The 24524-nt window shown below is 46.2% G+C and overlaps 1 protein-coding gene across 1 annotated transcript; it reads right to left on the reverse strand.

The window, feature by feature from the left end:
• Positions 1–277: 277 nt before the first annotated feature.
• LOC137345214 (probable G-protein coupled receptor 139) lies at positions 278–10570 on the reverse strand. The gene is made up of 2 exons (XM_068008678.1): positions 10504–10570; positions 278–1188 (listed from the first exon to the last, which is right to left on the reverse strand). Exons 1-2 carry the CDS (start codon positions 10568–10570, stop codon positions 278–280), a joined length of 978 nt encoding a protein of 325 aa, XP_067864779.1.
• Between the last annotated feature and the right edge of the window lie 13954 nt (positions 10571–24524).

Here is a 24524-nt window from a genome sequence, read left to right on the forward strand (position 1 = left end):
ATGTGGGAGGACAGACTGTGGCTGCTGTATCACTTCTTTTCCTATAAGGGGCGCTCTATCTCTACTCCCCCTCCCCCTCGCTGAGCAATCTTCTAAAGGTCGTCTATCGCCCACCGCTTTGATTTTCTTCAGCATGTGTGACCCACATCTGCAACACCACCGCCCTCCCCAAACACCAGTGTATTCATGTCATCCAGCTGTTGGTCACCTCTTGCACACTGGGGTTACATATTGCATTCATGAACTAGAAACACTGGCACCCGCCTCTGGGTTGCTTTCAGCTATTTTGTTTATTTATTCGTTGAATCATTGATGTCACCGGATATTTCACCAAATTCTTGAACTGCGCTCTGAACTTGGACTGAGTCACCCCATAAATAAATGTGTTTGTGCAGCAACTTAAAATCAGCAGCATATATCCAACTCGTCGAAATACAAATTCAGATTCATTGTAACCCCCAGGATCTGATCCTGTAATGTTATAATATAAGAAATCTGCAATATAAACCAACCACAAAAGTATGAAGTTGCCAGATATAGTGAATAGTAAAATCACAGACTTTCTTCTGCTCTCCATCTCTGGGTCAATGCGATTCCCTCTCTTGTTCTGACCCCTCAGTCCCTTCCGGACTCGACTGGCCACTACAATGCGTCTGACTGTCAGAGCATTGAACGCCAGAATTAAAGTGAATGGCAACAATGGCGATGAAATGGTATCAAACCAATCAAATGCCATCCAGCTGGGCTCAGTATAGTAGCTTGGCTTATCAGGACAGCCCCAGGGTACATTGTCGATTACTTCTGCAGGCTCAAATGAAAAGTAGAAGGGAACGTTTTTTAAGCTGAGCAGAACGCAGGTTGTTGCTAGAACCACAGCCGCAGTTTTCTCAGTGCAATATTTTGTTTTCATCTTCTGGCAACAAATGACCACAAAGCGATCAAAGGTGAAAGTGACAGTGAACCAGACAGACCAGTCTGTGGCTGCACATATCAGGACAACGATAACAGTACATACAGGTGTTATGTCCAGGAAAGATCCCGGGAAATAATAATAACTTATCCACCTCAGTAAGACTTCAGTGATAATGACTAGTAGATCCGCTGCTGCCATGGCCACCAGGTAGCGAGTGGTGCAGGTGGAGAGACCGCACTTTCCCCGGGACAAGATCACAATCGCCAATAAATTAACTGTAAGAGAGAAGAGGGAAAAGGAACTGAAAATTACTCATCAAACATTTCCCATGCCTGACTGAGAAGGTACGGACAGGATTTTAGTACCTAAAACAGGTGGGTTGAGAGCGTCAGTGTTTAAAATTTTAAACATCTCAACCCCGACACAAATCGCCTACAACCTGCCACTTCTGGGTTTACTGGAGTCCGGGCAGTTGATGGGTAGGCAACAGCTCCTAGGAGCCTGGTTCGCAATTAGAATATTTTTACTGAGGCCGGCAGTCTCTGATTTTATCAGTTGTCTTCTGGCCGGCCTTGTACCCATGTCATAACCAACGCCACACATAAAACAACCGGGTTGGTCGATTGGAGCCGGTAAATCTTCAGTTTTGGCCCTTCCCTTAGGATCGGATGTCCTCCACCTGAAATTACACTGCCTGATCCTGGATCGATCCCATTCCCCCAGATCGGACCTCACCACCTCTGATGTCGGAACTCACCACATCGAGGAACGGACCTCACTCCCATGGGATGAAACCACATCCATCTCTGGGATTGGCCACCACCATCTACAGGATCGTACCCCAGGTTCCCGTGATAAGGTCCCACGCCCCCGGGAGTGGAACCCATCACCAAGAATTGACGACCCTTGTGATTTGACCAGTCGTCCAATGAATATACCCCATCTGGCTCTCAATTCCTTTCAGCCACCTGCATTCAGAAGCCCAGATGATCAGGTCCCTCCATCATATCTTGAATCAAACACACCTGCAGCCCGCTGTACCTCCCTGGACTCGGCCCACGCTTCAGCGTTGAAGACCCCTCCCTGTGATAGGATATAATAAATTTCCTACCCTCCAACTCCCCAGACTTAGCGACTACTATATGATCGGAGAACCGTCTCTTAGGCTGGGGCGAGGCAATCCCCCTCCCACACTCTTACTCAGACCGAGCTGCATGATAGAAGACCCCTCTCCAGGGTAAGAGACTGCCTCTCGTCTACCCCGACCTTAGACTCAGACCATGCTGGAAGAAAGGAGTCCCCTCTCCAAGCTAAATGATCAGACATTACCTCTTCCCCTCCTTGCACTCGGCCTCCACTATTGGATAGGAAACCCCTACCGAGGTTAAATGATCAGACAATCCATTTTATCTCCCTCCTCCTGGACATCTAACAAAATGCAGGATATAAGACTAACCCCCGCCTCCCCCACCCCCCACACCCCCAACCCCGCCCACAAGGGTTGAAGAGTGGACACTTACTCTCCCCTACCCTGGACATCGACTACACTGCAGGATAGTGGACTCCTCCATCAGGACTGAAGAGGAGCTAATGCCTCCCCAACATGGACCATTCTGCGGGATAGGAAACCCCTCTGAAGGGTAAATGATCGGACACTTGCTCTTCCCCTCATTGGACTTGGACAGGATAGGAAAATCCTCCCGGGCAAAAAAAACATCAGACACTTCCCCTATCACTCAGGCAGCGCTGCAAGATCGCAGGACCCTCGTTACGATAAATGTTCACCCATTTCCTCGCAATCTCGCCCTCATCACACTCATACCAAGCTACATGATATGTGACCCTTCCCTACTGTAAATGATCATGCACATCCTCTGTCCACTCCCCTGATCAAAATCAGGCAAAGGCATAGGATAGGAGACCCCTCCCCACGATAAATGTTTGGACAATTTCTCAATTTCATTCGTTCATGGGATGTGAGCACTGGTGTCTCGGAAATCATTTATTGTCCATCCTAATTGCCCTTCAGAAGGTACTGGTAAACTGTCTTCTTGAACCACAGGACTCCATGTGGTAAACCAACAGTGCTGTGAGGAAGGAAGTTCCAGGTTCTTGACACAAAGACAGTGAAGGAACGGTGTGTGTCTTGGCGGGGAAGTTGCAGTTGGGGTTCTCCCATGTATCTGCTGCCATTGTCCTTCCAGGTGTAAGAGATGACGGTTTTGGAAAGTGTTGCCTAAGGAGACTTGGTGCGTTGCTACAATGCATCTTGTAGATGGTACACACTGTTGCTAGTGTGCATCGTTGCTGGTGCAAGTGAATGTTTGTGGATGGTGTGATAATCAAGCGAGCTGCTTTGTCCTGGATGATGTCAAGCTTCTTGTGTGTTGCTGAAGCTGCACTCATACAGGCAACTGGAGAGTATTCCATAACACGGACGACTTGTGCATTGTAGATGTTGGACAAGCTTTGGGGAGGCAGGGGGTGAGTTCCTCGCCGCAGGACTCCTAGACTCTGACCTGCTCTTTCAGCCACGGCAATTAAGTGGCTGCTCCAGCTCATTTTCTGGTCAATGGTAACCCCTAGGATGTTGATAGTGGGGGATTCAGTGATTGTAATGCCACTGAATGTCAAGGCAAGATTGTTAGATGCTGTATTTTTTGAGATAGTCATTGTCTGGCACTTGTGTGGCTAGCATGTCACTTACCACATATCAGCCCAAGCCTGAATATTGTCCAGGTCTTGCTGCATTTCTACACAGACTGCGTCAGTACCTGAGGAGTCGTGAATGATGTTGCAAATTGTGCAATCATCAGCGATCCTCACCAAACTTGACCTTATGATTGAGGGAAGGTCAGTGATGAAGCGGCTGAAGATTGTTGGGCCCAGCGCACAACCCTGAAAAAACTCCTGCAGTGATGTCCTGGGTCTGAGATGATTGACCTCCAACAACCACAACCGTCTTCCTTTGCGTTAGGTATGACAGCAACCAGTGGAGAGAGTTTGCTCCTGATTCCCATTTACCTCAGTTTTGCGAGGGCGCCTTGATGCACACTCGGTCAAATGCTACCTTGATGTCCAGGGCAGTCACTCTCACCTCACCGTTTGAGTTCAGCTCTTCTGTACATGTTTGAAGCAAGACTGTAATGAGGTCAGGAGCTGAGTAGCCCAGGCTGAACCCAAAGTGTACATCACTGAGCAGGTTATTTCTAAGCAACTGCCACTTGATAGCACTGTCGACAGCATCTTCCATCACTTTACTAATGATTGAGAGTAGACTTACAGGGCGGAAAATGGCAAGGTTGGATTTGTCCCATTTTTTGTGCACAGGGCATATCTGGGCAATGTTTCACACTGCTGTGTAGGTGCCAGTGTTGCAGCTATACTGGAACATCGTGGCTAAGCGTGCGGCAATTCCCGAGCACAGGTCTTTCGTTCTTTTGCCGAAATCTTGTCAGGGGCCACAGCCTTTAAGTTTCTATTTAGTTCCCCTCTCCGTCTGTGGATTTGCACCCCGCTATAGGGTAGAAGATCCCTCACCAGAGTAAATAATCATGCATTCCCCCTCCCTCTTCCCCTACACGTTCCCGGAATCAGGCCATATTACAAGATAGGAGAACGTTCCCCATTGTAATGGTCAGAGAGACCTTCTCACCTTCACCCTCTCGGACTCGGAACCACTCCACTTAGGACGCACTTCCCCAGGGTTGTGGAATAAAATCCCATCAATCAAAGTTGTCACCACAGTCCTCGAGTTGCGAATTGCAATGCAGGATATCAGACAACAACTCCCATATGTGTGTTTTTGGGATCCTTAAGGGGGAGGGGGAGCAGCCCCAAGTCGTGCTCCACATAGGCACCAACGACATAGGTAGGAAGAGAGATGGGGATTTAAGGCAGAAATTCAGGGAGCTAGGGTGGAAGCTTAGAGCGAGAACAAACAGAGTGGTTATCTCTTGCTTGTTGCCCGTGCCACGTACCAGCGAAGCGAGGAATAGGGAGAGAGAGGAGTTGAACACGTGGCTGCAGGGATGGTGTAGGAGGGCGGGTTTTGGTTTCCTGGATAATTGGGGCTCTTTCTGGGGTAGGTGGGACTTCGACAAACAGGATGGTCTTCACCTGAACCAGAGGGGTACCAATATCCTGGGGGGAGATTTGCAAGTGCTCTTTGGGGGGTTTAAACTAATTCAGCAGGTGGATGGGAACCTAAATTGCAGTTCCAGTGTACAGGATGTTGAGTGGAGTGAGGTCAGGGATAAGGTTACAAAACGCAAGAGGGCACTGGCAAGCAAGAACTTGGTTTAAAGTGCGTCTACTTCAACGCCAGGAGCTTCCGGAATAAGGTGGGTGAGCTTGCAGCATGGGTTGGTACCTGGGATCTCGATGTTGTGGCCAATTCGGAGACATGGGTAGAGCCGGGACCGGAATGGATGTTGCAGGTTCCGGGATTTAGATGTTTCAGAAAGAACAGTGAAGTTGGTAAAAGAGGCGCGGGGTGGCATTGTTAATCAAGGAGTGGATTACGGTGGCAGAAAGGACGTTTGAGGACTCATCTGCTGAGGTAGTATGGGCCGAGGTTAGAAACAGGAGAGGAGAGGTCACCCTGTTGGGAGTTTTCTATAGACCTCCGAATAGCTTCAGAGATGTAGAGGAAAGGATAGCGAAACTGATTCTCGACAGGAGCGAGAGTAACAGGATAGTTGTTATGGGGGACTGTAACTTTCCAAATATTGACTGGAAATACTATAGTTCGAGTAGCTTAGATGGGTCAGTTTTTGTCCAGTGTGTGCAGCAGGGTTTTCTGACACAGTATGTAGACAGGCCAACCAGGGGCGATGCCACATTGGATTTGGTACTGGGTAATGAACCCGGCCAGGTGTTAGATTTAGATGTAGGTGAGCACTTTGGTGATAGTGATCACAATTCGGTTAGGTTTACCTTAGCGATGGGCAGGGACAGGTATATACCGCAGGGCAACAATTATAGCTGGGGGAAAGGAAATTATGATGCAATTAGGCAAGATTTAGGATGCGTAGGATGGGGAAGGAAACTGCAGGGGATGCGCACAATCGAAATGTGGAGCTTATTCAAGGAGCAGGTGCTGCGTGTCCTTGATAAGTATGTACCTGTCAGGCAGGGAGGAAGTTGTCGAGCGAGGGAACCATGGTTTACTAAAGACGTTGAAGCACTTGTCAAGAGGAAGAAGAAGGCTTATGTTAGGATGAGACGTGATGGCTCAGTTAGGGCGCTTGGGAGTTACAAGCTAGCCAGGAAGGATCTAAAGGGAAAGCTAAGAAGAGCAAGGAGAGGACACGAGAAGTCATTGGCGGATAGGATCAAGGAAAACCCTAAGGCTTTCTATCGGTCTATCAGGAATAAAAGAATGACGAGAGTTAGATTAGGGCCAATCAAGGATAGTAGTGGGAGGTTGTGTGTGGAATCAGAGGAGATAGGGGAAGCGTTAAATGAATATTTTCCGTCAGTATTTACAGTAGAGAAAGAAAATGTTGTCGAGGAGAATACTGAGATTCAGCCTATTAGGCTAGATGGGATTGAGGTTCACAAGGAGGAGGTGTTAGCAATTTTGGAAAGTGTGAAAATAGATAAGTCACCTGGGCCAGATGGGATTTATCCTAGGAATCTCTGGGAAGCCAGGGAGGAGATTGCAGAGCCTTTGTCCTTGATCTTCATGTCGTCATTGTCGACAGGAATAGTGCCGGAAGACTGGAGGATAGCAAATGTTGTCCCCTTGTTCAAGAAAGGGAGTAGAGACAGCCCTGGTAATTATAGACCTGTGAGCCTTACTTCGGTTGTGTGTCAAATGTTGGAAAAGGTTATAAGAGATAGGATTTATAATTGTCTTGAAAAGAATAAGTTCATTCGCGATAGTCAGCACGGTTCTGTGAAGGGTAGGTCGTGCCTCACAAACCTTATTGAGTTTTTTGAGAAGGTGACCAAACAGGTGGATGAGGGTAAAGCAGTGGATCTGGTGTATTTGGATTTCAGTAAGGCCTTTGATAAGGTTCCCCACGGTAGGCTATTGCAGAAAATACAGAAGTATGGGGTTGAAGGTGATTTAGAGCTTTGGATCAGAAATTGGCTAGCTAAAAGAAGACAGAGGGTGGTGGTTGATGGCAAATGTTCATCCTGGAGTTTAGTTACTAGTGGTGTACCGCAAGGATCAGTTTTGGGGCCACTGCTGTTTGTCATTTTTATAAATGACCTGGATGAGGGTGTAGAAGGGTGGGTTAGTAAATTTGCGGATGACACTAAGGTCGGTGGAGTTGTGGATAGTGCCGAAGGATGTTGTAGGGTACAGAGGGACATAGATAGGCTGCAGAGCTGGGCTGAGAGATGGCAACTGGAGTTAAATGCGGAAAAGTGTGAGGTGATTCACTTTGGAAGGAGTAACAGGAATGCAGAGTACTGGGCTAATGGAAAGATTCTTGGTAGTGTAGATGAGCAGAGGGATTTTGGTGTCCAGGAACATAAATCCCTGAAAGTTGCTACCCAGGTTAATAGGGCTGTTAAGAAGGCATATGGTGTGTTAGCTTTTATTAGTAGGGGGATCGAGTTTCGGAGCCACATGCTGCAGCTGTACAAAACTCTGGTGAGGCCGCACCTGGAGTATTGCGTGCAGTTCTGGTCACTGCATTATAGGAAGGATGTGGAATCTTTGGAAAGGGTGCAGAGTAGATTTACTAGGATGTTGCCTGGTATGGAGGGAAGGTCTTACGAGTCAAGGCTGAGGGACTTGAGGTTGTTTTCGTTGGAGAGAAGGAGGAGGAGAGGTGACTTAATAGAGACATATAAGATAATCAGATGGTTAGATAGGGTGGATAGTGAGAGTCTTTTTCCTCGGATGGTGATGTCAAACACGAGGGGACATAGCTTTAAGTTGAGGGGTGATAGATATAGGACAGATGTTGGAGGTAGTTTCATATCTCAGAGAGTAGTAGGGGCGTGGAACGCCCTGCCTGCAACAGTCGTAGACTCGCCCACTTTTAGGGTATTTCAGTGGTCAATGGATGGAGATATTGATGAAAATGGAATAGTGTAGGTCAGAAGGTTTCACAGGTCGGAGCAACATCGAGGGCCTGTACTGCGCTGTAATGCTCTAATGTTCTAATCTAGGGGTCATGCTTTGGACCGCGATGGGCCCGAGGTTGGCTCGAGACTTTTTCCTGCCTAACTGGAAGACAAGCCTTTGAATCAGGCTGACTTCAGGGGAGCATGTCAAAGATAATTGAGGTTATTTTGGGACTTGCATCTCTGAAACCCTGCTCTCATCTCTGTCACTCGCCCTTGTAAATATCCAAGCTTCAGTATTGGAGGAAACTATACCCAAACTGCTTTAAATCTGATTAAAATAGGAGAATAATTAAAACAGATACCAGATCCATCAGCATCTATGGAGAGAGAAACCAAGTTAACCATTGAGGCTGATAGAATTTCGTCAGGACTGTATGATAATTGAAATTAGCAGCTTTAAAGCAATGGAGGAGCGGGAAAAGTAGAGTTTGGGGCCAAGAAAAACAAAGGGGGAGGCCGGTCGGGTGGAGAGCGGGAGTGATTCAATGAGAAATGGGATATTGTGGCAAGGCGAATGGTACAATTAATGAACAAGAGGATGCGTGCTGAGGACGTGTAAACGGCTACAACACAATAACAGAGGTGGAGAGGGAATCATGGAAACCTGGCAAAAAGGAGAAGCCTCCAGGGGCCGGCCAAAGTGATGGAGAATGGTGGGCAGACCCCAGTGGTGTGGATCAGCCAGGTAGCTGTGCAGCAATCGGGAATCCCCAAGCCAAGCATCAGCCCACACCCTCTCCACTGTCAGTGACTCTGGTGTACCCATCCTCCATTACTAGCACGGTCAGCCCCAAAAAGTGGGAAGGGGGTCACTATCTGAAGTTTTTATTCATCGTGTTGAGTCAGACAGGCAATGAAATGCCTAATATAAAATTGCTGTGCTGCCCCTCATTGATATTATGTGAAAGAGAAGGAGAATAGAGAGGTCAGATTGGGATGTATATTTTTTTTATTATTTAGAGATACAGCACTGAAACAGGCCCTTCTGCCCACCGAGTCTGTGCCGACCATCAACCACCCATTTATACTAATCCTACACAAATCCCATATTCCTACCACATCCCCACCTGTCCCTATATTTCCATCGCACCTACCTATAACAGGGGCAATTTCTAATGGCCAATTTACCTACCAACCTGCAAGTCTTTTGGCAGTGGGAGGAAACCGTAGCACCCGGAGAAAACCCATGCAGACACAGGGAGAACTTGCAAACTCCAAACAGGCAATACCCAGAATTGAACGGGTGTCGCTGGAGCTGTGAGGCTGCGGTGCTAACCACTGCACCACTGTGACGCCACTAATTGTAATTATAATTGTAATTAAAGTGAAAAACAACTCTAATCTCAGAGTCATGCTTTCGGACCAAATGGAGATGGTAGTAACGCAATCACTCAATCTGTGTTTGATCCTCTTCCACACAGAGTTGACTGCATTGTGAGCAGATAACGCAGTTACGAAATTGTAAGTGTGAGTTTCGCCAAGAAGGAATACTTGCTTAATAATCATCAGATGCTCCCAGTAATACATAGTCAATGGGATCAGGTGTTCCACTCCAGTAAGTGATCCACAGTCAGTACAATTCTACAGTGACATACGCTCCAAATAATACACAACCGGGCGGTACAGTGGCGCAGTGGTTAGCAACGCAGCCTCACAGTTCCAGCGACCCTGGTTCAGTTTTGGGTACTGCCTGTTTGCAAGTTCTCCCTGTGACCACGTGGGTTTCCACCGGGTGCTGCGGTTTCCTCCCACAGCCAAAGACTTGCAGGTTGATAGTTAAATTGGCTATTGTAAATTGCCCCTAGTGTAGGTAGGTGGTAGGAGAATGGTGGGGATGTGGTGGGGAATATGGGATTAATGTAGGATTAGTATAAATGGGTGGTAGTTGGTCGGCACAGACTCGGTGGGCCGAAGGGCCTGTTTCAATGCTGTATCTCTAAATAAATCCATAAAATAAATAAACCACTGCGGTCAGGTGTTCCACTCTGGTTCGTGACCCACACTCAGTACATTTCTACAGTCACAGATACTCCAAAATTACATGGTCACTGGGATCAAGAGTTCCACTCTGGTTAGTTAGCCACATTCAGTACAATTCTACAGTGACATATGATCCCAGTGGTCACTGTGATCAGAAGTTCCATTCTGGTTAATGATCCACACTCAGTATGATTTTATACGATCTGATACTCCGACTAATAACTTCATTCAGAGAGTTTTCTTCACTCAGCTCTAATTCGACAATACACAGTATTTAAGCAAAGACAATAACTTGATAATTAGGTGAGCCTGTGAGTTACAAATGAAGCCTTGCTATCAGTTGAGGAAATTGAATAAAAATGCAGCAATAACTCAACCCATTTGATGTAAGGAAATTATATCACTTTTCGGCTCCCTGTGTAACGACAATCACGAGATCAGGATAGAGCATGATCAGTCACAGAGTAAAACAAGAGACAAGCACGCATACAACTTAAACCACTTCCATTGTCACTTACCAGGAACACCAATGATTGCAAGGATCATGTAATATATTTTCTGGATACTGTCAAATGTTCCAAGCATTTCCTGTGTGAAGTGCTCTGTCCCTGTGTGCTGCAGGCAGCAATCTCTCTGCTTTGAACGCTGAGTCGGTGCATTCTACTTGTGTTTAATTTGTACTCTGTGCAATCTCCACGGGGTTATTGAAGGTGCAACATTGCTCAAAATGTTTTCTTTTAATTCGAACAAACAGATTACGACATCAAATTCAAGCCGTGTTGTGATAGAATATTTTCGTTTCTGAGACCGAATTGGAAACCTCTAAAGCCTGGACAGCTCTGTGCAAGTTAATGAACTAACAAAATTAGAAGCTTTGTTGTCCCAGGAATGAGGTTTTTGCTTCAAACCCCATCAGTACATAATTGCTCTGGAGATAGTGCAGAAGGGATTTACAAGAATGTTGCTAGGGCTTGAAAGTTGCAGCAGTGAGGGGCCATTTGATCGGCCTGGGTTAGTTTCCTTAGAACAAAGGAGGCTGAGGGGGTGACTTAATTAAGGTTTGCAAAATTATGAGGGGCCTAGATAGAGTAGACAGGAATGACCTGTTTGCCCTAGCAGAAAGGTCAATGACTAGGGGGAACAGACTTAATGTGATTGGTAGAAAGATTAGAGTGAACATGAGGAAAAGCTTTTCCACCCAGATGGTGGTGGTTGACTGAATTTCACTGCCCGGATTGGAAGTGCAGGCAGAAAGCCTAAACTCATTTACAAGGTACCTGGACATACACTTGAAGTGCTATAACCTGCAGATCTACCGACCAGCTGTTGGAGGTTGGGACTAGTATGGGTTAATAGACTTTTCAGACAGCGCAGACATGATGGGCTGAATGACCTCCTTCTGTGCTGTTACTTTTCTATGGTTCTCGGGTTCTACAATCATTACATCAAATGTTGTTTCAGCGATGTCGTTCTCTTGATAGTGACCATTCATTAATTAAACTCCAAAATGTCCTAGTATTTCTTTCAGAGCTACTCTACTGCACTCTGTGATGCAGCTGCCCTCTTGAACTGTGGACATTCAGTTATGTGAGTAACGTAGTTTATTTGTTACTGTGCAATGCTGAATTCAACTAATACAACTTCTGCAACCAATTCAATACAGCAAAGTGTTAGACGATCTCAATTTAATGCAGCACGTCAAACTAAGATAACACTTTAAACACAAATAAGTAATGCATCCCTCAAATAATATAGCTCACATTAATAGAAAACTCTACAGTAATTTAACAATTTAGTCAAAGGCAGCACTCAAATCTAATGCATCACTTTTAGTTAATACAGTAGTTCAAGGCAGTACCTGAAGGAAACATTACCTCAAATAATACAGCTCCTCAAAGTAATGCAATGCAAAAAAGCAATACAACCCTATAGAATTATAGAATCTTTACAGTTTATGGCAAATAACAAGGCCATTTGGCCGATTGTACCTGTGCCAATCAAAAAACGTTCAGCCTAAACACGCTTTCCGGATCCTGTACTGGAGCCCGCGATGTTACGGCGACTCAAATTTTTTACCCAGAAGGTATTGGGGGTATGGAGCTCACTTCTTGAAAGTGTGGCATAACAGAAACCCTTAATCACATTTAAGAAACAAAGAAAATGCAAAATAGTGCATATGCTGGAAATCTGAGATTAAAAAAGAAACAGAAATTGTTGGAACCACTCAACAGGTCAGGCAGCATCTGTGGATAGAGAAGCAGAGTTTATGTTTCAGGTCTGTGACTTTTAAATAATAATAATGAAACAAGCAAACAAAAAAAGCCGTTGGATATGCCTTGAGGTGCATAAGAGCTGGAAAGTGGAAGTAAGTTGGATACCGTCTTTACAATCAACACAGACACGACGGGCAGAATGACCTCCTTCTGTATTGTAAATATTTCTACCTTTCCAATGTCTCTAAACTATTTATTTTAAGCAGGTTACTGCCCTGGGAAAATGATAGACAAAAAACGGTCACAAAGCACGGGGGCAGGTTCAGATTATGCGGCCAATGTGATCAGCGCTGGGTTTATCAAATATCAGATTTTTTCACTGTGAGGTGGTGCACCATGTGGTAATTATTTTCATCGGAGAGTGCATCAAAAATATATACACAATATAGAGGCCTCCTGTGATGAACATATTCAGGTTGCTCACCAGGAATGTTATCAAACATACAAGGTATCATTCAAACTCTACCAGATCCTCAATCGCACCATGTCCTGGTCACACATCACCTCATGGGCTCACTAATCTACATTTGCTCCCGTTTCAGCAACAGCCATGTTTTAAAATTTTCATCCTAGCTTTCAAATCCCTCCATGGCATACGCAGTCTCCCCATCTCCCGAAGATCCTTCAGCCCCTGCAACACTTTAATCTCTGTGACCTCCTCCAGCCCCTCGAACACTCTCCATACCAGTAACCTTCTCCAGCCCCCGCAACTCTCCCTATTTCTGTGTCCTGCGGCCCTTCCAACCCTCCCTATCTATGTAATCACCTCCAGCCCTACTTCGCTCCCACCCTCTATAACCTCCTTCAGCCCTAAAACACTGCCTATCTCCATTCAGTGGTCAACCATCCCCTCCCCCCATCCCCACAAATCCCTGTAACCACGTCCAGTCTTTGCAATCCTCACAGTTCCTGTAACTTGCGCCAGCACTTTCAATATTCCCCATCTCAGTAACATCCAATAGACCTAAATCTCTCCCTATCTATGTAACCTCCAACAGCTCCTTCAACACTCCCTTATCATTGTACACACGACTTGGTCCTATAAACCGTCCGATCATTGTACCTTCCTCTGGCCCTTTAAATAGCCCTATCCCTCTTACCCTCCTCCAGCTCCGACAACACTCCCTATCATTGTAACCTCCTCTTAACCCAACAGATCTCCCGATCTCAGTAAACTCATCCAGGCCTACAGCCCCTGCAAAATTACTGTTTCCCTCCTTTTCTGGCCGTCTGCATCCATAATTTCCATTGCTCCACCATTGCGGGTTGTGTTTTAGACTGCTGAAGCACTGAACTCAGGAATTCCCTTCTTAAACCTCCTCACCAACATAGCATCTAATTGCTTCCAAATGCTCAGTCCCTTTATTTATTATTTTCACGTCGTTTTTGGGTATTAATTTAAAGGGGCTTTCTTGTAAACGACTAGTACAGATACTTACATGTAAGAGGGAAAATTGCTCTCCACCTCTATCGTTAAGATGCTTCTCTAAACCTAACTCTTGGAAAAGTTTTTGATCACGCCACTAATACCCCAGTGTAAGATTAGATACGATAGAGGTGTTTGATGCCTCCTTCTAAAGTGGGAACAGACTTGGCAGCACAAATCTTGCTATGAATCAACTTTATTAAAATTGAGGACAGGTTTGTTAAATTTTCATGTAAAACTGCGGGTGGTCCTACGCTTCAGTCCTGTTCCCGTCCAGATGCTCTTACAGGCTGCCAGGGAAAGGTGGCAAAAATATTCCCTGGTGCCTGACCAAGTCAGTCTGACTGCAGTTTGTGGGGGAGGTCAGCATCCGTGGGGTCACACCAAAAGCATTGAATCAGTACCTCAGGCAGCTCAGTGAACTCATCCAGGCAGCGCAAGTGGGTAGCACTTATTGCCTTCAACTCTTGGGTCTTGCATCTGGCAAAGAAGGAGAGTGTTGTGGGTGGAGAGGGAGTGACACCCAGACATGTACAAAGAGTCAGGGAATGCAGGGAACCTGCCTGTAGCATGGTAGAATTACCCTGAAAGGGGGACATTTGTCATTGCAGGTCCTCACGATTCCCGGGAAAAGGCTCAAAAGGAGAATGCATCTGTGTTCCTCCATTACTGGCAGCTGTGGTGCACTTAGTAGCACTCTCGCATCTGAGTCACAAGATTCCAGGTTCACGTTTCAGACTAGTTTCTGAATGCAAAAATCAAGGCCAACAATCCAGTGTAGCACTGAGGAGCGCTGCACTGCCGGAGGTGTCGTCTTTCCGATGACACATTAATCCGAGGCCACATCTGCTTGCTTGTGTGGATGTAAGACATCCCATGGCAATATTCTTTCGAAAAGTAGGGAAGTTGTCTCTGGTGCCGGGCCAATATTAATCCCTCAAACAACATCACAAAAACAGACTATCTGGTCATTGTCGCATTCCTGTCTGTGATAAGCTGCTGTGTGAAAATTGTCTTCAGCGTTTCCTGCAATATAACAGGGACTACAATTCAAAAGTACTTCATTAGCTGGAAAGCACTTTGCGACATCTGCTGGTTGTGAAAGGTGCTGTATAAGTACAAGTGTTTATTTCTTCCTAACAGCTAGGCTACCACCAGACTATGTCCTGGGTCGTTCTCGCTGAGGGACCAACAGCTTTCTATCCCTCTCTCTGCAGCAGAAGACAGCTCACAATTAGGCCAAGACTGGCGGTGGGCTGCTGATTCTCTACCTGCAGACCCCCATTAAGTTGGAGGCAATGGAGATGGCTGGAATACATGATGGATTGAGCATTGTGGACAGAAAGACATTGTCACCTTCCCATGTGGAGCTATCCCACCTGAACTGTAGCAGTGCAAGGAGGCAGCTCACCACTACCTTCTCAAGGGTAATTTAGGACAGACAATAACTGCTGTCCGAGACAGTGGCTCCCACATCCCATGAATGAATAAAAAAGCAGTAAATAAGATCTCCGTGGCGCACAAGGGTATATCATCAGCGATGCAGTCATGCTTCTCAAAAGACATCTGGTGCCTAGAGAAATCTCCAACATCGGGCTGTGTGCTTTGTCGGTAGGGGAAGACCTTGAGCATTCAATGCCTCTGTAGTCTCATGCAGGTCACACAAAACAGGGGCGGGGCGGCACAGTGGCTCATGGTTAGCACTGCAGCCTCACAGCTCCAGCAACCCGGGTTCAAACAAAAACAAGAAATGCTGGATTCACTCAGCAGGTCTGGCAGCATCTGTGGAAAGAGAAGCAGAGTTAACGTTTCGGGTCAGTGACCCTTCTTCGGAACTCGGGTTCAATACTGGGTACTGCCTGTGTGGAGTTTGCAAGTTCTCCCTGTGTCTGCGTGGGTTTCCTCCGGGTGCTCCGGTTTCCTCCCACATGCCAAAGACTAGCAGGTTGATAGGTAAATACGCTATTATAAATTGCCCCTAGTATAGGTGGGTGGTAGGGAAATATAGGGACCGGTGGGGATATGGTAGGAATATGTAATTAGTGTAGGATTAGTATAAATGGGTGGTTGATGGTCGGCACAGACTCGGTGGGCCGAAGGGCCTGTTTCAGTGCTGTATATCTAAAAACTAAAAAAATAAACGGCTGGAAAAAGCCTATAAAACTGTAGGAGAGCCTGCCACCTCTGAATAGGTGGACGGAGACACAGAAGGTCTGGTGCCAGCTCATAGCCCAGTTCCTTGAATCTGTGCAACTACCCTCACGTACGCGGTTAAATTCGATCACATAAACTGGTGAGCGCAGTACACAAGTACCAGACCAGTTGACGGCAGCTGTGACAGCCCAGGTCACTGGCTCCAGGCTCATCACGTGCCTCTACTGTCGCCAGCATCAAGAGATTAAGCAATATGAAGCAGGGATAGCGGAGGCTAGGCATGCCCAAGCGTGGACGATGGAGGAGTCCTATCCAGGCCTTGGGTGCTGTACTGGCTCAGACAGGTACATGGATGGCGTCCTCCATTGAGAGTTTGGCGACTCTTCTGGAAAGCCACATCCAGAAGATTACTGAGTGCTCACAGGGCGTTCATACAGACTTGCTTACTATCGTCTTGTTCATTAATTCAAGGCAGCTAATGGCAAAGCGAGAGTGGGACAGGGAAGCTGGTGTCATCACCAGGTCTTCTACCTTCTCAGATAAGCAGAAAGACACAAGTTTACCTTGCAAGGCTGGGGGAGCTGCTGCCCACCGCATCTGAGGACTTCTCTTCGGCTGCAAATTCTGTGGCCAGCAGTTCATCTACCCCACTGCTAGTGATGCCAGAACCTCCTTCATTCCTGATGAAAAAGGGTGCATCTATATCTCTGCTGGAGAACCCAAGCCGGGGTCCATCAGGTCTCAGGGAAGCAGAGGAAGGCCACCAAGGTCATTCTAAGTAAAAGGACAGGAAGATCAGCAGCTTGCCTGCATCTCAGCTGACATGTTCAAGCAACAGAATGAAGAATAGCACCTAGATTCACATGGTTTTCACGCATGACTGTATGCTCTAGATGGGAAGGTTACATTCAGAAATGTGTCTTCTTTTGGAAGCAAGCAATATCTCCCTCCAGCTCTGTCTGGCGTTTTGCCCTTCATCTGAACCCAGTCTCTGTGATGAGCCTCAAGCTGATGAATCATGCTGCGAAAGGTCGACTCTGGAGCCTGGTGAGCTCAGCGATGCAAAATTGATCTATGAGGATTTGTTCCCTGAATGACGAAAGGCGATAGTCGGTCTGCATAAAGTTAGTCTTTATTGTTCGACACACAATGTATATTATGAATTAAAGTAAACACGAAGGTCTAAGGACATTGTGAGCCTCCCTTGCATGCAACTCATGGCGTCACTCCTGTTGATCCTGGGGTCCTTCATCTGGTGGTCATTGGCCAATTCCTCCTCAAAATCCTCATTGTCTGAGGATGCAGCATGCTCCTTGCATTCATCATTGTTCGATGCCCAGCATCGCTGTTTATTCATGTTTTGCAGTACGCAACAGACAACGGCGAGACGTGAGCTCCTCACTGCGGCTTACTGAAGGACTCTTCCGAACTGATCGAGGGACCGGAAGCTCCTCTTCAGCTGACTAATGACCTGTGTGATGGTCTGGCAGGCGTTTTTGCATTCCGCTGCATTTGCCCGTGAGTTCCTCACAGGCGTCATTAGCTGTGTCCTCATTGAGAAGCCTTGTCTCCAAGTATACATCCTTGAATGTATCAGGGAGACCAATACATTTCTGGCACCTGGAGCTTCCCCAAAATGTAGGCATCCTAGCCACTTCCCAGGAAGCATGCACATACTTACACGATCGAATGACAGTGGTCACAGTCCAGTTGTACATTGAGTGAGTGGAAGCCCTTCCTGACGATGAAGGCCGCTGGCTGGTGTTCAGGAGACTTGATGGCAATATTCGCACAGTTGATGACACCCTGCACCTGGGGAATCCAGCAATAGCTTTGAAACAAGAGGCACTTTCAGCTTATGAGTTGGAATCCATGCGGAAGTTCACATAGTCAACGGCCCTCTTGTAAAGGGCTTTGATGACCTCTTTGATACACTTATGTGCCACTGTCTGTGAAATCCCGTACATGTCGATAGTATTTCTCTGTAATGATGCAGAGGTGTACAATTTCAGCGCCACAGTGACCTTCAGCGCCATTGGCGTTGGATATCCACCACGTCCGCTGGAACTCAAGTCGTCCTGCATCACAGCACATAGGCCAGTGGTGGTGTCACTGGAGAGGTGCTGTCTCCGTTGGCACTGCCTTCCAGAAAATGCAAGTATTCGAGCCTCGACCTGTAAGCCAACTGCGTGGGGGAACCACCGGCCGTCCTATTAGGCCCACATCTCTATCGTCTGGAGGCCACTGCCGACACTCCTGAGCGCTCACAGGTAGTTGTGCTGCTGCATTTGCCTGGCCCTCCGTCCATCTCTGCTGTACCTCTTTGTCAACGGTGTTCCCGATGCCTGAATGAACGAGGCCAAAGAATGTTAACCACTCGCTAAATTCTGGCTCTTCATTGCCAGCAGCGCCTCCTTTCTTCACCTCACTACTGTGCTTTCTCGATGTGGCACATGCCAGTGCCCTATTGCAATGGCCCACAAAATCACAGATACCCTTGCCCTCGGCCATCGCACAATGTGCAATTGCCTCCCTTTGCCACCCCGCCTGGCAGTCGATTGTTGCCTCCCATAGCAGCCATCCATGGTCTCCTTCCTCCATGTCACATCCCTGAAGGGGGCGAACTTCGGAAGCCCAGGGGATGCATTTAAGGGGCCGTTTGAAAGAGTAACGGAGACAGAGCCGGGCATGTAATAGGGACAGAAGACGTCGAACAGCAAGTTCCATATCTTGTCTGCCGTTCTGTTAACCTATCTGTGTTTAGATGAATACAATCTCAGTTGAAGTGTCAGCACAGATGTTGTACTTGCAAGAATGCTGTTGCATTTACACATTGCTGCTATGTATACAACTAAGTATTTCTTATGGGGAGAAAAGCTGTATCAGTGTTAAGTGCTGATAGTTTTGTAGTCTACTATATATACTTTGCAAATTCATATCTTATTATACAACAACGTTTTACTTTAGCACGTTCTCCTGTATTAGTAACACTGAACGTCTATACCCATCACAGCAACAAGTCTTTACATCTAAGCAACTATAAACACTGCTTAGTGTAGAACATTATATTCTATAACCACAACACTTAAAATGACTACTCTGCAAGCCGCTAACTACAACTCATATTCTTAGAAAAGTGCTGGTCGGCGGTTGACTCGACCAGAGCTGTTAACAGGTAGTGTGGGGAATGATGTTGAGCTGTCTGTTCTCTCAGCCTGAGATTTGCGTTTGGAATAGCTGTCTTCAGGTGCCGGTGTGCTCAGTTTGATACATGTCATTGGAAAAGTACATGCATTCACGCGGGGGCAATGCTGTTGGATTGCCTATGGATGGACTGAGACTTCATTGAAGTGAGACCTATTTAGTGACTTAGTGTAGTTCAGTTCGGTATTGTCACCTTGTAGGATGTTGTTTTCCTACAAACAGTCGACACTTCTGCCTGGATCCATGTTTGTTTCTGTGGGTAATGCTCTCAACCTCTGACCGACATGGAGTGGAGGTACCTTTGCATCGACACATTTATCATAAGTGTCCTTCATCCTGTTCTGTGTTAGTTTCAGGTGGTCGGTGATCAAAGATGACTTGGTGAGGTGATGGCGTGGGAGAATGGTCCTCACTAGCTGCCTAAGTAGGATTTCGGCTGGGAATGGGAATTCAGATTCTAACAGAGTTGTACGAGGATGTGACATTAATTTGGATGTCTGGTCCAAATTCTGTGCACTTCCTGACGAGAGAGTTCACAGTTCCGACCAAGCGCTCTGCCAATCCACTGTAGGGAGGATACTGGGGAGATGATGTTTGTCGTTGACTGACCATTTCTTGAACATGTCTTGGGTGCAGTTGCCAATGCACTGTGGACTGTTGTCCAGTATGAATTCCATCGGGGCACCGAAAAGACTGAAAACAGCGTTTTCAGTGCTGGTCACTGATGCACTTGATGTGTCCCTGAACTGTTGAACGGATATTAAGAAATGTGATTAGTTTAGTGTAGATAGTCCTCTTTATCGACAGTGAACAGGTCCATCACTAGCTTGGCCCATGGCGAGATGGGGATACCGTTTGCTGACGCTGCTCCTTCTGTTGTTTGGTCTGTTGTTCTTTGCAACACAGTCGATAACTTTGCAAATGCCAGTCAAGAGCACGAATTCACGAGGAATATGTCTCATGTTCTCAATCCCTGTATGGCCTAGTGGAGCAAACAAAGTGTGACTGAACGAAGCGTTGCCAGAATCCATACCTCACAGCCTTAGAAATACATTATTTTCAATGTGACAAACCCATCCCGATATGCCCAGTATATTTTCAGGTCTGTGGTTGATGGTTTATGGCCAAACCTCGATGACGGTTTGTCACGGGATTCTAAGTATGGGTTCGTAGTAAGTTTCTCTCTGGAGTTCATCTCGTGTGCTGTGACCAAAACACATCAGGTTGATGTTGTGGACATCCTTGATGCCCGCACATGCCTCATTAACTTCGAAGATGAGCGGTAATCCCTGTGCATTTCTGGTGTGAGGCGTTCTGGTCAGAGTAAATAGAGCCATCTGGTGGCCAGGTTTGCATCTGACATCACAATTGTCACCTTGGATCGATCACGCAATCTTTGGAAGTAAAGTGGTGCGCTGGTAAGCAGCTTCCTCCTGATAATGTACAGAGCTTTGTGGTCTATAACGACCATGGATTCCTTCCTAAATCGATATTCATAGAGCCTGTTGTTTCCAAAAAAAGTGTCAGAGTCTCACATGCAATGTTTGAGTAGATTCCCTGTGCAAGTGATATACACTTCGATCCAAATGTCACTAGTTTTCTGCCCTGCAGGAGGCAGGCCCCAGGGCCTTTCTGTGAGCGATCTATCTCTATTATTGTCGCTTTCTGTGGCTTTCAGTCCTGTATGCACGATTCAGCTGAGAGTGCTTGCTTTTGTGCAATAAATGTCTGTGAGGCGCATCTTGCCAGAGTAACGGGGTGTTCTTCTGAAAAAGCTCCCTGAATGGGGATGCCTTTTCCGAGAAATTTGAGATGTATGCTGTACGAATTTGAACAATCCTAAGAATCTCTGCAGGTCATCCTTATCCTATGGTGTGGTCATGAAGTGAACATCTTCAATTTTCCTTGGATCAGGCAGAATACCTGTGTTGAAATAGATGTACCCGAAGAAATGTATGCAGTATTTCCTGATGGGGCATTTCTTGCTATTGAGGAGTAAATGCTCATCAGCCTCTGGAAGTGTCTACAGTGTTCCACCTCTGTGCGACATACAAAAGCAATGTCGTGCCCAATGCATAACCAGCATTTGACACACTTTGTTAGTCGGTCCATGTTTTGTTGGAAGATGCAACCCTGCCACTGTATGCTCTGAAACATTCACGCCATAAAATGTTTGTCCAGACCAGGGGTTACCTTTGCATTAATACATCAATGTAAATGCACCAAAGCAGTGTATTTGAGAGCCATTGTAGCTGGTGAACTTCACCCTCATCGGCTGGATTACTGACATCCATTTCACTCTGCCCTTGTTTATGAGAGGCCGCTGTGGAATCTCTTCTGCTTCACAGAATCACCGAACTGATGCCTCAGAGAAGCAGGGCATTCGGCCCAGCGTTTCCGTACTGGGTCTCCAAATGCACAATGTACCTAATGTGATTGCCTTGCCTTCTCCCCGTATCCCTACATTTTCTTCCTTTTCATATAACGGTCTAATTTTCCTTTTGAATGCCTCGACTGCTCACGCCTGCTCTACATGCTTTAATTTGTTCATGGAATTTGGGCGTCGCAGGCCAGGCCAGCGTTTATTGCCCATCGCTAATTGCCCTTGATAAATTGGTGGCGAGTTACCTTCTTGATCTACTGAATTCCCTGTGATGCAGGTACATCATCAGTGCTGTTAGGAAGAGAGTTCCAAGATTTTGATCCAGCGATAGTGAAGGAACAGTGACATAGTTCCAAGTCAGGATGGTGTGTGCCTTGCAGGAAACTTGCAAATGGTGGCGTTCCCATGCATCTGTTGCTCCTTGCCTTCGAGGTGGTAGAGTTTGTGGATGGAAAGTAATGCCAAAGGAGTCATCGTCAGCAACTGCAATGCATCTTGCAGATGATGCACACGGCTGTCTTTGTGCGTTGGTGTTGGAGGGAATGAATGTTTGCAGATGGGCGCCAATGAAGCGGGCTGCTTTGTCCTGGCTGGTGTAGAGCTTCTTGAGTGTTGTTGGAGCTGCAACTAACTAGGCAAGGGAGAGTATTCCATCACACGCCTGACTTGTGCTTTATAGATGGCGGACAAGCTTTAGGGAATCTGGGGATGAGTTACTCGCTGCAGTATTCCTAGCCTTTGACGTGATCTTGTAGCCGCAGTACTTATAAACTGGTCCAGTTCAGCTGCTGGTCAATGATAATCCTGAAGATGTTGATGCAGGAGTATTCAGCAATGGAAACGCCATTGAATGTCAAATAGAGATCGTTCGATTCTCTCTTGCTTGAATTGGTCATTCCCTGGCACTTGGATTGCGCGAATGGCACTTGCCTTTGATTAGCCCAAACCTGGATGTTGTCCAAGTCTAGTTGCGTATGGTCACAGTATCCGAGAAGTTGGAACTGGTGCTGAACATTGTGCAATCGTCAGCGAATGTCCCCACTACTGAATGTATGATGGAGTGAAGATCGCTGGACCTTCTCAGCTAGTTTTCCACCGATTCCTATTGATTCCAGTTTTGCTAGGGCTCCTTGATGCCATACACAATTCTCTTCAGAATTACTCCCTTAATTTCCCTAACTAAACGGGTCCACCTGCTGTTTTATCGCAACCAGCCCTCTAATTCTGACCTTGTAAGTACACATTGAAAGACCTTTGAAATGTAAATACTTTCGGTGTGCTGACAACTTCTGAATTACAAAGATTCAATTATCTTGCACTTGCAAATTTAAATCCCCTAAAGTTAAATGTGTTCTTTAAACATATTCACACAAATCATGAAGCTCAATGCTTGCAACATCCCGCCCCCAACCCCCCGAACATAATGAAAACCTGTCACCTTAGTGTTGTGTTTTATTTTTACCAACTGAAACGTAATAGCATGTTACATATTTTGATCATTATTTTATTACATAAAAAGAGTACATCACAGTCCTGCCTTATTGTCCACAGATTTTCCATCTGGACAGCATAGCTCTGTGATCTGCAGAGAGGACCCATGATCCAAAGAGAATTAAAAATGTTTATGTTTGTGATTGTTTCTGAAAGGTCCTCTGTAAGAGTATAATTACCATTGTTATCCATGTCTGAATTTTTAAGTTCAGTCTGTAAATCAGTCTGTTCAATATTCACTTTCTGCTTGACATGATTCTCCTCCATTTTTGAAGTTTTTCCATTGTTTAAGTCTGAAACGAATGTCCCAATTAATTTCACAGTTAAACCATCTCCCTACTGCTTAACTGAAAGTTTCTATTTATTTTAACTCTAATCCCAGACTCAAAGATGCAGGATTTTCTTTTTGGAACAACAAGGTCGAGCAGCATCTGTGGAGAGAGAAGCAGTGTTAACATTTCAGATCAGTGACCCCTCTTCTGAACTAGAAAATATTAGAAATGTAAAAGGTTACAAGCAAGTAAAGTGGGGATGGGGCAAGAGATAACAAAGGAGAAGGTGTACTTAGGACAAGGTCACAGAATAGCCGAGAAGAAGGTCGTGGAGAAAAAGCAAACAATATGTCAATAGTGTGTTGCAAGACAAAGCATTAGTGCAGATAGGGTGTTAATGGACTGAATATTGTACAGCCGCAAGTACAAACATGAAAAAAATCAATGGGTAAGCAAACTGAACAAACTAAAATAAAATAAAATAAACACAAAAACATGAAAAAAAGGGAAAAGAAAAAAAACTATAAATAAAAGTAAAATGAGGGGCCTGTCATGCTCTTAATTTATTGAACGCAATGTTCAGTCCGGCAGGCTGTAGTGTGCCTGATCGGTAAATGATGTTCACTGGAACACTGCAGCAATCCCAGGACAGAGATGTGAGCATGAGAGCATTGGGGAGTATTGAATTGGCAAGCAGCCGCAAGCTCAGTGTCCTGTTTGCGGACTGAGTGAAGGTGTTCCGCAAAGCAGTCACCCAGTCTGTGTTTCGTCTCCCCAGTGTAGAGGAGACCAGATTGTGAGCTGCGAATACAGTACATTACATTGAAAGAAGTACAAGTAAATCGCTGCTTTGCATGAAAGGAGAGTTAGGGGCCTGGGATAAAGAGGACAGAGGAGGTAAATGGGCAGGTATTACACCTCCTGCGATTGCAGGGCAAGGTGTTGTGGGAAGGGGACTTGGTGGTGCGGGTAATGGAGGAGTGGACCAAGGTGTCACGCAGGGAACGATCCCTTCAGAATGCTGACAGGGAAAGATGCGTTTGGTGGCGGAATCATGCTGGAGTTGGTGGAAATGGCAGAGGATGATCCTTTGGATATGGAGGCCGATGGTTTGGAAACTGAGGACAACGGGAACCATGTCATGGTTCTGGGAGGGAGGGGAAGGGGAGAGGGTAGAGATGCAGGAAATGGGCTGGGCACGGTTGAGGGGCCTGTCAACCACAGTGGGGGCGGGGCGGGGGGGATTTCCTCGGTTGAGGAAAAAGGAAGACATATCAAAAAGTTTTTTTTCAGATTTCCAGTATCCACAGTATTTTGCTTTTCTTTAAGCTTAAAG

This window comes from Heterodontus francisci, chromosome 28 (assembly GCF_036365525.1).
Source record: "Heterodontus francisci isolate sHetFra1 chromosome 28, sHetFra1.hap1, whole genome shotgun sequence".
Classification (NCBI taxonomy): domain Eukaryota; kingdom Metazoa; phylum Chordata; class Chondrichthyes; order Heterodontiformes; family Heterodontidae; genus Heterodontus; species Heterodontus francisci.

Coding starts and splice junctions, on each gene's coding strand:
- LOC137345214 (XM_068008678.1), bottom strand. CDS start 10,570: ATGCTTGGAACATTTGACAGTATCCAGAAAATATATTACATGATCCTT. Junction 1,189..10,503: donor TGCAATCATTGGTGTTCCTG/GTAAGTGACAAT, acceptor TCTCTCTTACAG/TTAATTTATTGGCGATTGTG.